Here is a 14,719-nt window from a genome sequence, read left to right as displayed (position 1 = left end):
CCTTTAACTGGACCCATCTTTTTCTATGATTCTAGATTCCTCTTGTTTTTATTTTTTTGGGCAAGAGCAATCTTCAGGGTTTAAAGCCATTGCAACATTTACAATATATTTTCTCTATTGAAAATTCACATATTTTTTTAAAAAAAAGTTGATATACTCAAGCAATAATCATATATGTTATAGACATTACGGTAAATTTCAGAGAATATTTCTCAATTAGTTTTCAAGCATGAGAATGAGATCAGTCGTCTTTACCGTGAATCTTCCAGCTGTTTTCTTATATATAGTAGAATTTTGAGCTTGTTGATTATTCAAGGATGAACTTAATTATGCAAAAAAATCCTTTCGTCAGAGCTTCGTCAACTCCAAAATCATTCGTATTCTAATCCTAAAAAGCTGAAATTATAATTTGGTTTTGGTATGTAGAGTGTGGTGGGACTTTGCAAGTTATAAACTTTCAATCAATAAGGTTTCGCCCGCACCGCCATAATGTGAAAGTGAAAATGACATTGCACCAAACTAAACAATTAATTCCCCCTAACTCATGCAAGATTTTCATCCTCTAATAACACCTTTTTTTTTTTTTGTCTTTTCCCCCTTCTTTGGTACGGCCGGTTACTTTCGTCAAAGACAATAAAACCCAACGAAACTAAAATTTTCTTTTCTTTACAAAACAATTTAAAATGATGAGTATATGCAATGGATAGCATATTAATCAAACTTATTTAAGAAACTACCACACCTTACACTGTACATGTCGCATGGGTCTTAGTTAATTACACTGCTGGCCTTCCTTAAGTGACCTCCTTCTAGAAACATATATTATAGATGTGGTAATAATAATATTTAATAGAGGGTAGATGTGTAATCTTTATTGTACAGACAGTGGTAGTTACTTATGTTTTTTGAAGTTCTGGTATTTTCTGCATTTCATCCCCAAATTGTGCTATTCACTAATATTGCCCTAAAATGATTATATGAAAAGTTACTTTAGTAATTGATCATGCCAAAACGTTGGGACTGTATGTATCTTTTCATGCGTAATTTTGATTCTACGAGTAAAAACTATCTCAAACTTTTGTAAGAACAAATACCGTTTTCACAAACTATATTATTGTAACGTTAATTAATCACTTCGCTTATTGACTATTTAAATAAGTTGACGAAGAAAATAGAAACTGTGATAGGACCAGACAACAGTATCTCATAGCATTATTGAAGTTTGGTTAGCTTTCATTAAATAAAAAGAATATCTATGCAGGTTATTATCTTCCAATCCCGAAGTGACAATGACTTAACTCGTTTGGAATTTGCTTAACAAAAACAAAAACAAAAACATAAAACTCGTTTGGAATTGGACTAGCTAAAGATGAAATATATAGAAAGTTACTATATGAAGTAATAACTATTGCCAAAATTAAATAATTAACTTTAAGAAATTAAACATGACCACAAATAAAAAATGGTACGTAACGTATAAGAAAACGGATATGCACCAATTGATTTGATAGTAGATTAGTAGTCTCCTTTCGATCGACAGCTATGTTCTAATACAAGTCAAAAACAAATACTATACGGATGTGAACCATTCCCAAAAATAAACGTAATTTGATGAGAGATATGAAGTATGAACAACAAGTTTTCCAGAAAACACTCGTTTTCTGAATTATATGAAGCCATAATCATTAAGGAGCAACCAACAAAATCATGACCACAATACCAAAGTCTTTAAAGTTACTGTTCTGCTGAATTAACTAAAGTAAAACAATGGATGTGGGTTTAGGGTGGTTACAATCGATGATGATTAATGAGTTATCGTACGAATTGATTCTGTCAACTGTATATGAAAGTTTTCAACCTAGAAGTTAATGTAAGTTTGAAAGATTGGTGATATGATTATTCTAACGTAACTTTTCATCATAAGTACTCTTTTGATAAGATGATTTATTATGTCCATAAAGTTAATCTACGTCAACTACATTATTGTCACTATTTGATATCAATCAATTCGTTGTATACAATAGTATCCAATATATGCTTCCATGTGCAAGTCTTATCGATGTGATTGAATTCAATTTATGATATAATCTTTTTGTAACCCTCGTTTTATATGTGATTCCCTAAAACGGGCTTCTTCGCAAATCAATACATTTCATAATTAGTGATTTGGTATATATATATAAGTTCGAAGCTAATAAATAATTTAGAATTTTCTTTTGTTTCTTATAACCAACTCATAGTGATTGGTGAAACCGTGAAAGGCTCACAAATCACAATGTAAAGGGACCAGAAAAATTCTAGTCATTCTAGTGTTGGTTTCAATAACAATAGGCCACTCTAAATAGTTTTTAATGAGAAAATACGTACTTAAGTTATGTCACACCCTCAAGATTAATTTGAAATATGGCCCGCGATCTTTTGTAATTACTAATGAAAAAAATAGTCCATCAAAATGATATAGGGACAAGAACCACGTGTTGCATTAAAACGTGCCTTGTCAAAGATGTTCTCATTGACTCTTTTTAGTCTTAGCCATCTCTTTCTTCTATATATAAAAATCACAACCATGGTGTGTGTGATATATATATATATTTTATAAGATATCCTGCACATACACATATAGTAAAAGAGATTTTATACAGTAAGCTCAAGTGATCGAATATTTGATTCTTGTCACAAAACATAGATCTGATCTTTTTAATGGAGCATGACCGTACGTTAAACTTCATAGCATACGGACTACAAGAAGTAGCTGAGGAAGAAGAAATCGAAGAGTTAGAAGGCGATGACGACGAGAGCATGACGTTGTCGTCGGTGCCGGAAAACGAGACGTCGGAGTGTTCTTCTTCTCCGGTGATGACGTATCCTCCGATCCCTCATCAGCCTAAAACTCCGAGAGAGCCTATGGAGTTTCTATGCAGATCATGGAGTATGTCTACGTCAGAGATTTCTCTAGCTTTATCCTCTCAGAAATCTAATAAACATATCAAACAAAACCCTAATATTTCTAAGTTGGAAGCCGCCTTCCCTTCACCGGCTCCGGCACCACCACCACCGCCTCCGCCGCTACAAGTAAGCCGTCTCTTACTTTTCCATCTTCTGTATATGGTTGATATGATTAATGTTACGATCATGTAATAAGGTGTTTAAATTTATGGGCCAATAATAAGTTAATCGACCCAATATATTTTAAAAAGCCCATAATATTTTAAATTGTTTTCTTCGACAGACGGGAAAGGTAGCGAGTGTGGTTAACGCGCGGAAGACGGGAACGATCGGTAAATGGTTCCACCACCGAGAAATTCCCGGCGGGAAAGGCTCCGCCGTAAGGAAGAGGGATAAAGCTCGCGTGGAGAATGCGCATATTCATTCCGCCGTGACGATTGCGTCTCTGGCGACGGCCATCGCCGCCGTGACCGCTTCGTGCAACCATGACGGTTTCACGGAATCAAAGATGATGAGTTCAGCGCTGGCCTCGGCTTCGGAGCTGTTGGCTTCTCACTGCCTCGAACTGGCGGAGCTCTCTGGTGCCGCTCACGATCGCGTCGTCTCTGCAGTCCGATCCGCCGTAGATGTTCGTGGACCTGGCGATTTGTTGACTCTAACCGCTGCAGCTGCAACTGGTAAAATTCATCCTTGACCTTGATCAGATCTTTCTCTGAATGCTACAGTTGACAATAGATTTGATTTGGTTTCATGATAAGATTTATGTTTATGGCATTTTTGATATTGTAGCATTGAGAGGAGAAGCAGCTTTGAGGGCTAGGCTACCAAAGGAAGCTAAGAACAATGCAGCTATAAGCCCTTGCGAAAGAGCTTTATCAGAAACTCATGATTGTTCTTCTGAGCTCGATTGCGCTAGTACGACTGATGAACAGATAATTGCACAGGAGAGTGAAGAATCAAAACTAGAATGTGATGGAGAGCTAATGCAGTGCACACGAAACGGTAATATTTTTTTCAGCTAGAGAGCTTCTTCTTTGCTAATTCCTGTGAATGATGTTATTCTTCAAGAAAGTGTATATTCGACCTTTGTAATGTGAACAACAAAGAGCTGACACTTATGGTCCTTTTCAGGAGCTCTGCGGTGGAAGCATATAAAAGTGTACATCAACAAGAGATCTCAGGTTAAAATGCGAAAACTCAATCAAAGCAAACGAAGTTTTATGGTTGTCAAATTCTAGAGTTGACATTTCACTCGTTTTCTCTTGCAGGTTGTTGTGGAAATCAAAAGCAAACACGTTCGAGGAGCGTTCTCCATGAAAAGCAAAGGTGGTTAGCTAAACTATTATCACCTTCAGATATCTCTTCTTTCTTTCAATGGTCGTGGTGTTCATTTGTATAAGGCGAGTAGTCTTGGGACTTTGTCCAATGCTTTAGCTAATCCAATGGTTACATCACTACAGGTATTGTAAATGATGTATGCGAGATAGTCTCGAGCCTGCAAAATGGAAAAGAAACAGAAAACGCAGAAGAAGAAGAAGAGCTCTATTTCGGAATCAGTACTGGGAAAGGTCTAACAAAGTTCAAGTGCAAGAGCAAGGCTGATAAGCAGACATGGGTGGATAGCATCCGGAATCTTCTCCATCGAGTCACTGCTGTTGAGGTTACCAACACATCTCTTGAAACTACAAGCATTGCCAATAGCACATAAGTCATTCTTGTTTTAAAGCGTTGGGGTTTTTTTCATTACAAGCCAATGATATGTATCTGTAAGTATGTGTAATGTTTTTTTCATCTTCAGCTGCTTTTCAGTTGTAAACATTTTTTTTCTGGAAATAATGGAAAAGATTATAATAAGGCCTAATGAATCTCACCAGAAGAATGTCCAGGTGTTTCCCCACGGCACCCGTGAAAATCCTGACATCTTCCCCGTGAAAATCCCGGTGAGTTTCTCTGTCACTATTGAATTCTTGATTTTCCCCTTTCTTATCAGTTGTCTATAGTCGCCAGTAAATACTCGAAATAACTCAGAATCATGCGTTTATAAGAAGGAAAGGAACAGTAATTAGTAATGATAGAAAAACTGATGTTGACTAAACATATAAGTATCTTTCACAGATAATGGATGAAACAGTACTCTAGTATCACAATTGTTTTAACTTCCTTCAGAAATAGTAAAGAGAAATGACTTAAGTTTTGTTACCTCTTTGTTTTCTTGTTAGCATCAACCTTCTTCGATGTCTGGGTTTTCTTGTTAGTATCAACCTTCTTCGATGTCCGGGTTTTCTTGTTAGTATCAACCTTCGACGTCGAGGCTCTTTCGCTGCTTCTCTGTGATTTCTTTGGCCGACTGTCTTCAATGTCTTTAAGCTTGTAGTAATGAGGAGCTATTTCAATTAGCCACTCGGGTTTCATCTCGGTTGCATGCCTCATATATTCCTTGGTAGTAAGTACTAGTTCATGATACACCAACCACTTACTAGGTGATGCCCCAAATAAGCCTGAGTTAGGATGTACATAAACTGTCTGAGGTTCTTTCACTCTTCTGTACGATCCATTCTTTTGTAACTTTGCAGAATGTGGGAAGAATCCGGCCAAGATGGCTTTCTTTATTGCATCAAAATCATTCGGGTTGGAAGTAAGTTCTATTCCAATCTTGTTTAGAAGTCCAAGTAACTGGTCACGTATATCTCTAGCTCTTTTCATACTCTTGCTCTGAATGAAGTTCTCGTAGCACCATTGAGTCGAGTAGTTTGTTTCCTTCCAGGAATTGTAAACCCTTAACAAAGCAATGTGGTCGCCAACGTTCTCTGTATCTACATAGAAGTTCATCCGAGCATTGTCGGCGAGAAGTTGCTGGTTCTTTGGTCGATAAAAGACTGAGTTCCCTACAGACAACATGGCGGCTATCGTGATTATCTCTTTCGAGCACTTGTACTTTTCCGAACCAACAATCATCTTTGATAGCATCGGATCAACTGGAAACTCAACCATTCTTTCTCCTACCTTAGTAATCTCACCCTTTCCATCCAAAGCACCCAGAGCATAGAGCAACTCGAAAGCCTTCAAAAGAGCGGTCTCTGGTGGAGGATCCATGAAATCAAAATTTAACACATCATGAATACCAAGACTCTTCAAAGTAAGCACAACACTTGCAAGGTTAGCCCTTTGGATTTCTGGTATTGTGGTGGGCTCCAAATTCTTGACGTCGTACAACCGGAAACATTTCCCAGGACCAGTTCTTCCGGACCGACCAGCTCGTTGCTCTGCAGAGGCCTTGGAAATAGGACTTACAAGAAGTGACTCCATTCCAGTTCTCGGGTTGTATGAGTTGATCTTACAATATCCCGGATCAATCACGTACCTAATCCCTTCAATGGTTAACGATGTTTCAGCAATATTCGTTGCCAGGACAACTTTCCGAGACCCTTTAGGAGCTGGTTCAAACACTTTTGCCTGCAGTTCGGTCGGGAGATTTGAGTAGATAGGACAGATAATGATCTCAGAGCTCTTTGTACCCAAATCCATCATCCTTCCCTTCAAATTTGTTTCTGCTCTTTCAATCTCTTCTTGACCGGTGAGGAAAACCAAAACGTCTCCAGTCGGCTCAGTCTGATGGATCTGAAACACAGTACGTATTACTGTCTCCAAGTAGTCAGCGTCAGGCCATCTTCTGTATAGCTTCTCAACTGGATATCTTCTTCCTGGGATTAGGTAAATCCGAGCCGAATCAAAGTATTCAGAGAACTTTTTAGCTTCAAGCGTTGCACTTGAGATGATTAACCTCAGGTCAGGCCTAACCTTTGCTACATCCTTGACTAACGCAAACAAAATATCAGTGGAAAGCGTTCTTTCGTGCGCCTCATCAATTATGATGACACTATAGCTATCAAGTTTCGGTTCTGTGAGCAGCTCTCGCAACAGCATCCCATCAGTCATGTACTTGATAACTGTTTTATCTGAAGTACAGTCTTCGAATCTAATGGAATACCCAACCTCATGTCCTAGTTTCACACCAACCTCTTGAGCCACTCGTGAAGCAACGCTCATAGCAGCAACTCTCCTAGGCTGAGTACAACCGATCTTTCCACGCTTTGTGTAACCAGCTTCTTGAAGATACTGCGGTATCTGCGTAGTCTTGCCCGATCCTGTTTCACCAACAATCACAAGAACCTGGTTTTTTGCAATGAGTTTCAGCAGTTCATCACGGTACCCATGAATCGGAAGAAACTCCCTCTCTTCCCTAGCCTTCTCCGCAACAGTCTTCGAGCTACAACCTCGGTGTTTCGCAGTTTCCGCCTCACAAGATTCCTCAACCAAACCTGTTAAATCATCAAACACAAACTCATACCCATCAACAACTTTCTGCTTATCCTTTGCACCAAAGCTCACTCTCGCCTTCTGAGCCTGATGATCCTCCCAAGCTTCTTGCTCTGTAACACCTCTCCCACTCTTCTTCTCACTATAACGCTGCTCCGCCACAGCAAATCTCTTCTTCTGATCAACACACCCTTCTTGATCATAAGCATCTGGAATCCTATACCCTTCAACATCATTGTCATCATTCTCTGTTTTCTTCAACAACTCATACAAGTCTTTCTTAAACCTAAAGTCAATTACTTCTCTCTCAGTAAGCTTCAGACCATGAAACAACCTAATCTCGTCTTCGATCTCATCCCTTAGCGCCTCCACCATCTTCTTCTCTCGATCCTTGAGATACCCTCGTCTCGAGGCATTCCTCAAGATCTCAATCTCATAGCTACTCAAAACCTTGACCCCAAAACTCAGTTTCGCTTTCTTCTCCTCGCCATTAGGATCAACATCATCATCTTCTTCAGATTTTCTTCTCTTCTTTGTAGAGATTTTCTTCTTTGGTATATTGAATCTTATAGAAACAGGAAGGCGAGAGATCTTCTCAACCGACATAAACCCTTCTTCTTCTTCTTCTTCCCTATGTTTATTCAGATTCTCATCTGATGATGATGATGCTCGTACCTGATCTTCCCTATGGGTCTTCTTCTCCAGATCATTGCTGCTCTCCATTCTTCGATTCTTAGACCAGGATAGATTCAACGAGACTGGGATTGTAACGTAACCAGAGATTTGTGATTTCGATTGATCGAGAACCAAACCCTAATTCTAAAAGTTGGCTCTGATGATATATCTATAGTTCTAGCAAAAAAAAGGAAACAAGGGATATTATATATAGCTGTCGAATGGCCAGAGTCTCAATTTGGTTTGGGAATTCTTACATTTTTATTTTTATTTTTATTTTTATTTATTTTTGTCACTAGTTTTAAATGAAAAAGGTCAACTAAACGTGATGACCAAGAATAAAATTGAATAGTAAGAGACCACCTCCTTAATTTGCAAACTTTATTGCTTTTAAAACGTGAATATTTATAAATTTAAAAGAAATCTGATTACTTAATGATCAGACATTTGTAAGAATCTCCTAATATTATATCACGTGTCATGCTTATTATGATATTTGTTTATATGACAAATTAGTATGTTTTCAGTCCTAGGGCTGGGCACTCATGTAACCCGTTCGGGTTTGGGTATTATTCATTCGGGTTCAGGTAAATCGGTTTAGAAAAATAGAACACATTGAATATTTTTAAATATATAGGTTCGGTTCGGTTTGGGTACTATCGGGTTCGAGTTACCAATTTTAGAACCTGATTAGCACCCGAACTACTCGATATCCGAAAAAAGTCTTTAAATTTAGCTAAATTTTGATTTATATGACAAATTTTTCTAAATATTTTGATTATTTTTGATATTTAGGTATAAAACTAAATGAAATATTCAAAATTATAATCATAACTTTAGGTAATTGCATTATATTGATTATAAATATTATAAAAATGTTTATATGTTCAGGTTTGATGGGTACCCAAATAGGTACTGGGTATTACCCGACCCTAATCCAAACTCACGAGTATTGGAAATAGAACCCAATAGAATTTTATAGGCAAATCCGTATCCAACCCGAACTCGGATTTTTGGGTGAGATTCTGGGTTGAGTATCGGGTACGGTTTTTATGCCCAGCCCTAGTTTTCACATCAATATTTTTCTTTTTCACATCAATCTATGTGATAAATTATTTTCAAAATTTATATAATTCTTAATACTTATTGAAAATTTTAATGTTTGTAATTAAACCTGAATTTTTTTATATTTCTTTTCACCATCCTAGTAAAATCTTATGGAATATGATATATGAAAGCAAGAATACAATCTATTGTGACAAAGAAACCAAGAATGCAATTTACGGTGATTAAGTTAGTAACCATCGACAGGGCTTGGTTATAGTATTAAGGCCCAAGACTAAGCTCCGAGCCCCATGAACAAACACTTCCGGATTTGATAGGGCTTGGCTATGTTAGATTTGATATACTTCCGGATTCATCATCATCACCATCTCCTCCCATCGTAATCTCGATCTATGTTTGTGCTCGACTCACTCAATTTTGTAATCATCAAGTGCATGCAATTTATTCCACTCTGTGTTGGACAAAACCAACATTTGTACTATCTATTTGTTTTTGGCTGACAAGTATTTCAAACAAATAATCAATTATCAGAAAGAAAAAAAAAAGTAGTTCAAACGTTTCACTCACAAATGTTCAAAAAAGAAAAGGAAAGAGAGACGTGAACTACTGAACCTAACCTCCTGACTCATCTATCGTGTCTGTGGAACAGATTTGGATCCTCTCTGAAGTGTGAACTATTTTGTTTTCTTAGCTTTAGATTTATTGACAAGGAACCAACCCAAAGGATACAATATTCCCCTACAATATAATAGCTCCCTCATTGCTTCACACGTAATTAAAGCTTATTGAAACTCAAATAAAAAAAACATAAGTGGAAATTATTTGATGATCAACTCATATAATCTCATATCAACCAGACAACCACTTTCCAGTCACTCCTCCCAAATCATTCCTACCATTGAATTAAGTATTTGATTGCTATATATGAGAGAGGAATTGTACGAAAAGGATGAGACATGATCAAAACCAAAACCTCAAGTTTAAAGTTTTATCTTTGAAGAAAAGAAACCGCACGGAGGAGATAAGCGAACAAGGTAGTTGGCACAGAGAAGAAAGCAGAATGGTCACTCTCCTCCAAGACATACAACTGAGAAGGTGGCCAATTCTTCACCAACCGGTCTTGACTCGCAGAATCGAACATATTATCCTTGGCAGTCTTGATGTAGACTCGTGGAACTTTCTCGGCCTCGGTATTTGGAGCCAACTTATCAAGACCATTTAGTGCCCTCACAGGAGCAGGACGCAGCAGTTTAGATGCTAGAGTTACGTCCTACCAATAACCATTTCATTTATATATATTCAATCACCACACGGTACTAGTACTGAAACATAGAAGTAGTCAAGAGAGTAACCTCAAGAGGGCTTTGGTTATAGTAATATTGGCGTATAAACTGCTGTTTCATGATGACTCCGGTGGGTGACTTATCCTTACCTTCACCATATGTAAACTCCCATATTGTTTCTTCTCCTACATCTCCATGCAACTATAAAATAATCACAAGAGTTTAATACCGAGTACGTCGTAGATTGATATATCAGAACAAAAACAGAGAGGTGAGTTAGTAACAGAACAGGTGACACACACTGACTCACGTTTGACGAAGGTTGTGGAGAAGGGGTGGATCCGGGTCGAACCATGGAAGCCGCGAGGTAAATGGCCATGGAGATTTTGTTTGTGAACTTGCAGAGAGAATCGGTGACACTTCCTCCGCCGATGCTATGTCCGACGAGTATAACTTTGTGAGATGGAGGAAGATCGGACAAGAGAGAGTAGAGAGGACGGTTATACTGGTCGGAGTCGAAGACGGTGTTAGAGTCAGTGAGGCTGATTCCAGCGCCAGTTAGGTCGACGGAGGTGGCTTTGAATCCGGCGGTTTCGAGAAGAGTGATGAGTTTATACCAACACCAAGCTCCGTGACTAGCCCCATGAACAAACACAAAGTGAATTACGGGCTCAGCACCACCGTCTCCTCCCATCGCATTAAGAGCCTGCCTCTCAATCTATTGCTTGTACACAAAGTGAATGCAGTTTTGGTCCACACGTACAGTTTGGGCCTAAACCATTATCTTTATTGTCATTGTCGTCTATGCTGTACAGTGGACACGTCTCTCGCTCTCTCCTTGTCACACAAGCGCTCCAAAAATTTTATATTATTTTCTTTGTCTAGCTAGTTAAGGAAATTTGGGAAACAAATGGCATTATATTTTGAAAATTACACCTTTCTTTATTTTATTTTTGGAAACTTATATTTTCCAAAAGAAATTTGTTTACAGTACATAAACTAAAATTTTAATTTCAAAATTTAAGATTGTTAAAATACTTGTTTAAAAAGAAAAAAAAAGATCAGTTTTAAAAATCTTAAAAGATCAGTTTTAATAATAAAAGATCAGTTTTTAATTACAATTTTTTTTTTTGTATTTATTTCCAATAAAGACACCAAATTAAATGACACATGTGGTTTATTTCTCAGAAACGTTTCTCAACGTCTCTCTTTTCAGAAACGTATCTCCCATTATCCTCTTATCTTTTCTTTTTATTAATTATTTTTTAATAAGGATATCTGCATTACATATCCTCAATGGAAGTGCTCTCATAAGTCATAACTGCAAATTTTACTCCAATAGTCCACATTTTATTACGACCCGGTTCACTAATTTGGAAAGTTGTTAGGTATAAAATTTGGATTCAACAAAAATGGACTAAGGATCAAATATCGGTAGAAATCACTAGCTTAAGTGGGGGTTATTGGTTTAAAATTTGAATAAAGTTTTAAAGATTTTAAATGTTATGTAGAATCTGTTGTTATTAGATCAAGATTTTGTTAAACTCAAATAAAGTTTAGTGTTATTAGTAGGGGTGTCAATCGGGCTGGCCCGGCCCGGTCCGGCCCGAATCCCGTAAAGCCCGCATATGTTTGAGCCCGGCTCGGCCCGGCCCGAAATATTTCCGAGCCTATATTTCAAAGCCCGAGCCCGGCCCTAACAGGGCTACAGGGCTTTTCGGGCTTTTTCGGGCTTATCTTACCAATAAAAAATTCAAACTTATAAGCTTTAAAAACAGTGTTTCAAAGTGCACTATAAAAAAAATCAATCAAAAATTTAATAACTCATCTATATTCATTACAACCAATTTAATTTAATATAAAAAATTTAAGACTAAACAAAATTTTGATACTTTAACCAAATAAACTAATATATAATTCATATAAAATATCATAGATAAACATTTTTAAAGTATTAAATATGGTTATTAAGTACATATAAAAACTAGGATTAAAGTTTAAAACTTTAATTACAATAAATTATTAATCAAATATTGCAATCAAACAAAAATGTTAACAAAAAAGTACAAATATTTTTGTTAGAGGGCTTTTTGGGCTGGCCCGAGCCCGGTCGGACTAAGCCCGAAAAACCCTATAGCCCAAACGGGCTGAGCCCGAAAAGCCCGATTTTTTCTGGACATATATACTTAAGCCCGAGCCCGCTATTTTTCAGGGCCGGGCCGGGCCAGCCCACAGGCTTTGGCCCTAATTGACATGCCTAGTTATTAGTTTGTGATTTATAAAAAAGTCATTTAAAATCTTAACAAATCTGGGTTATTGGATTCAAACTTTTATAAAGTCATTAAAAGTTTTGTGTTATTTAATTAAAACAAAAGAATCTAAGATTGTTAATGAGTTCAATTATTATGTTATTGATTCATGATTTTAGACACTTTCTTTACAAAATAAAGTCATGGAAAGTATCATAAAAATACATGGATTGTTTGGAGGACTTTACAAGATTTTAGAAAACTAATCAACAAAACTCTCTAGCAATCTTTAACAATCTTTCACTTATTCATTTTTCATGATTTTGTTGAACTCTTCAAAAATCTTCATAAATCTCAAACCAATACCAGCCCCTAAGTTATTTGGTTCAAATCTACTTATTTGGTTTAGGTTTCTTTTCATGAAACTTTTGTGACATTTTTTTGTCTTATATGTGTTACATTATATTGTAGATTTGTTGATCAAACAAATATAGACTTGTGTTTATATGAGTTGATCAAACAAGATAGACTTTGTTTCAAACTTTCAATTTGATGAGACATGAATTTGAGCAATTGGGGATTCAAATTGTGTAAATGTGTTACATATATTATCCAAAACAGGTTTAACTTTTGTGTTCTCTTTTTTTTGTTTTGTATAATCTTGTTTTTGGACTAGTGAGAAGTTGAAATTGAGCTGTACGATACAGTGTAGCAAATATAAATTGGGCCGTAAAGTAGAGGCCCATTAAAAAGTAGAAATAAGAAAATAGAGACTCACCTGACGAATCTCACCGGAGAGTCTAGATCTCTCTTCTCTTCTAGATCGAAGTTTTGGTTCGTCACCGGCAACAATCCTTTTCTCCGACGATATAATGCCGGTAAATTCATCACGCAATGTCTAATTCTAGATGTCGAAGATCTAATTCCCGCGTTTCCTTCCCATATATATTTTGCTGATTGATTCAAAATTCAATTGTCGCATCCTCCTGCGGATTTTGCAGTATAAGACGGTGATAGAAGTGGAGCCTCCGAGTCTGTTGCGGTACTTGATCGGAGCGGCGGTGATGATGATCGGCGTCGTATTACCCGTTGGTTACATGATGTTCCGCAACAAACGTGTCCCCTTCTCGTCTTCGTACTCTAAACAGACGTAGGTGTGCTTTTTCTTTCACACTTACTGTGTTTCTTTCACCTGATCTGCAAAAGCACTCGCAGCTTTAGGCACAGTTTTTGATTGCTTCACAGGGATGTATTAGAATGGTCAGAATTGGATAGTATTGTAAGTTTGTAACAAGTTTGGTGTATTAGGAGATCAGTAACTTGGTGTGTGGGAGATCAAAAACAAGTTTGGTGTTTAGGAGATCATTAACCATGTTGCTGTTTGGGATTGTTGAGTCAGTCTCAAACTTGGATTAGAGCCAATGTGATGTTGAAGAGATGTTGTAAATGATCTGTTTGTTTCCAGTGAGAATACGAGACTGAAAGCTTTGTTGAAAATGTTAGCCCTTTCAATTGCTTTGTAGAGACTGAAAGCTTTAGTGTACTTTGTGTGTTTGGATCGAGTTCAGGTGGGGAATCCATGGTTGATAGATGATCAAAATTTGTAGTTGCTTGCTTGCTTGCTCCTCTTCGTTAAAGCTTGTTTAGGCTAATATTGAAAGGTAGTCCTTTTGCTAGTCAAGTAAGTCCGGAGTTTATCATGCTCATCGATTGGTACTAATGATCTGATACTGATCTTTACTTTTCAGGAATAAAGTTTTGATATAGAAGGCTCTGAGGCTGCGGTTGAATTCAACTGAATTGAGAAGGATGATGACATATTGAATACGGACGACTGTAAAATTATGGCGGAACTCTTGTTTTTAGTTTTTACATGGGTCATTGGGTTGTAAGAGATCCTTCGATATTGAATGCATAAAACCATAATCTTCTTGTTTAGGTTATTCAAGGTCTATTATATACACAAGATCTTCTCTTTGGTGGAAAGATATCATTCGCTGGCTAGAGTTATCATGAACCACAAATTTATATAATACTGAGCTTAGTTCTTTGCATTGGCTTACTTTTTAATTTGGTTTTCTGTTTATCTGTGTAAACCATGAAATATTGATGACATGCTTAAAGAAAAACTCTGTTCAACGTTTCAGAAGACTACAAAATAATAGTAGATATGGATGTCCGATT

General features: G+C 37.0%; 3 protein-coding genes and 1 pseudogene across 24 annotated transcripts; 2 read left to right on the top strand and 2 right to left on the bottom strand.

The window, feature by feature from the left end:
- The first annotated feature begins 2,350 nt into the window (after positions 1–2,350).
- LOC104731922 (uncharacterized) lies at positions 2,351–8,337 on the top strand. Of its 13 annotated transcripts, XR_015575106.1 has the most exons (10): positions 2,351–3,072; positions 3,230–3,623; positions 3,736–3,948; positions 4,078–4,127; positions 4,215–4,272; positions 4,407–4,712; positions 4,821–4,886; positions 5,166–5,581; positions 5,711–6,082; positions 6,177–8,337. XR_015575106.1 is itself a non-coding variant. In XM_010451431.3 (6 exons), exons 1-6 carry the CDS (start codon positions 2,701–2,703, stop codon positions 4,652–4,654), a joined length of 1,335 nt encoding a protein of 444 aa, XP_010449733.2. In that variant the 5' UTR covers positions 2,351–2,700; the 3' UTR covers positions 4,655–4,807. The 13 variants fall into 13 exon arrangements, 2 of the variants coding, with proteins under 2 accessions (XP_010449733.2, XP_087335491.1); XR_015575107.1 differs by having other exon boundaries at positions 4,833–4,886; positions 5,520–5,581; positions 5,711–8,337; XR_758691.3 differs by having other exon boundaries at positions 4,833–4,886; positions 5,711–8,337.
- Positions 4,003–7,986, bottom strand: LOC104731923 (putative pre-mRNA-splicing factor ATP-dependent RNA helicase DEAH8 pseudogene; annotated as a pseudogene). The gene is made up of 2 exons (XR_015575098.1): positions 4,818–7,986; positions 4,003–4,628 (listed from the first exon to the last, which is right to left on the bottom strand). The product of XR_015575098.1 is annotated as a putative pre-mRNA-splicing factor ATP-dependent RNA helicase DEAH8 pseudogene (transcript).
- A 1,487-nt stretch (positions 8,338–9,824) lies between the features above and the next one.
- On the bottom strand, positions 9,825–11,433 carry LOC104731920 (pFDCC methylesterase MES16). Its single transcript, XM_010451430.3, has 3 exons — positions 10,597–11,433; positions 10,356–10,487; positions 9,825–10,273 (listed from the first exon to the last, which is right to left on the bottom strand). The coding sequence occupies exons 1-3, from the start codon at positions 10,978–10,980 to the stop codon at positions 9,992–9,994; spliced, it is 798 nt and encodes a 265-aa protein (XP_010449732.2). The 5' UTR covers positions 10,981–11,433; the 3' UTR covers positions 9,825–9,991.
- A 1,485-nt stretch (positions 11,434–12,918) lies between these two features.
- Positions 12,919–14,589, top strand: LOC104731919 (uncharacterized). 9 transcript variants are annotated; one of them, XR_015575111.1, is made up of 4 exons: positions 13,273–13,413; positions 13,537–13,685; positions 14,104–14,196; positions 14,284–14,589. XR_015575111.1 is itself a non-coding variant. In XM_087479371.1 (3 exons), the coding sequence occupies exons 1-3, from the start codon at positions 13,408–13,410 to the stop codon at positions 14,300–14,302; spliced, it is 174 nt and encodes a 57-aa protein (XP_087335497.1). In that variant the 5' UTR covers positions 12,919–13,407; the 3' UTR covers positions 14,303–14,589. The 9 variants fall into 9 exon arrangements, 6 of the variants coding, with proteins under 6 accessions (XP_087335497.1, XP_087335498.1, XP_087335493.1 ...); XR_015575109.1 differs by having other exon boundaries at positions 13,298–13,431; XR_015575110.1 differs by having other exon boundaries at positions 13,298–13,431; positions 13,537–13,689.
- The last annotated feature ends 130 nt before the right edge of the window (positions 14,590–14,719 follow it).

The sequence above is a fragment of the Camelina sativa genome, chromosome 12 (genome assembly GCF_030686135.1).
Source record: "Camelina sativa cultivar CO46 ecotype springtype chromosome 12, ASM3068613v1".
Classification (NCBI taxonomy): Eukaryota; Viridiplantae; Streptophyta; class Magnoliopsida; order Brassicales; family Brassicaceae; genus Camelina; species Camelina sativa.
The sequence above is the reverse complement of the archived record's forward strand: the minus strand, read 5'-3'. Positions and strand labels throughout refer to the sequence as shown.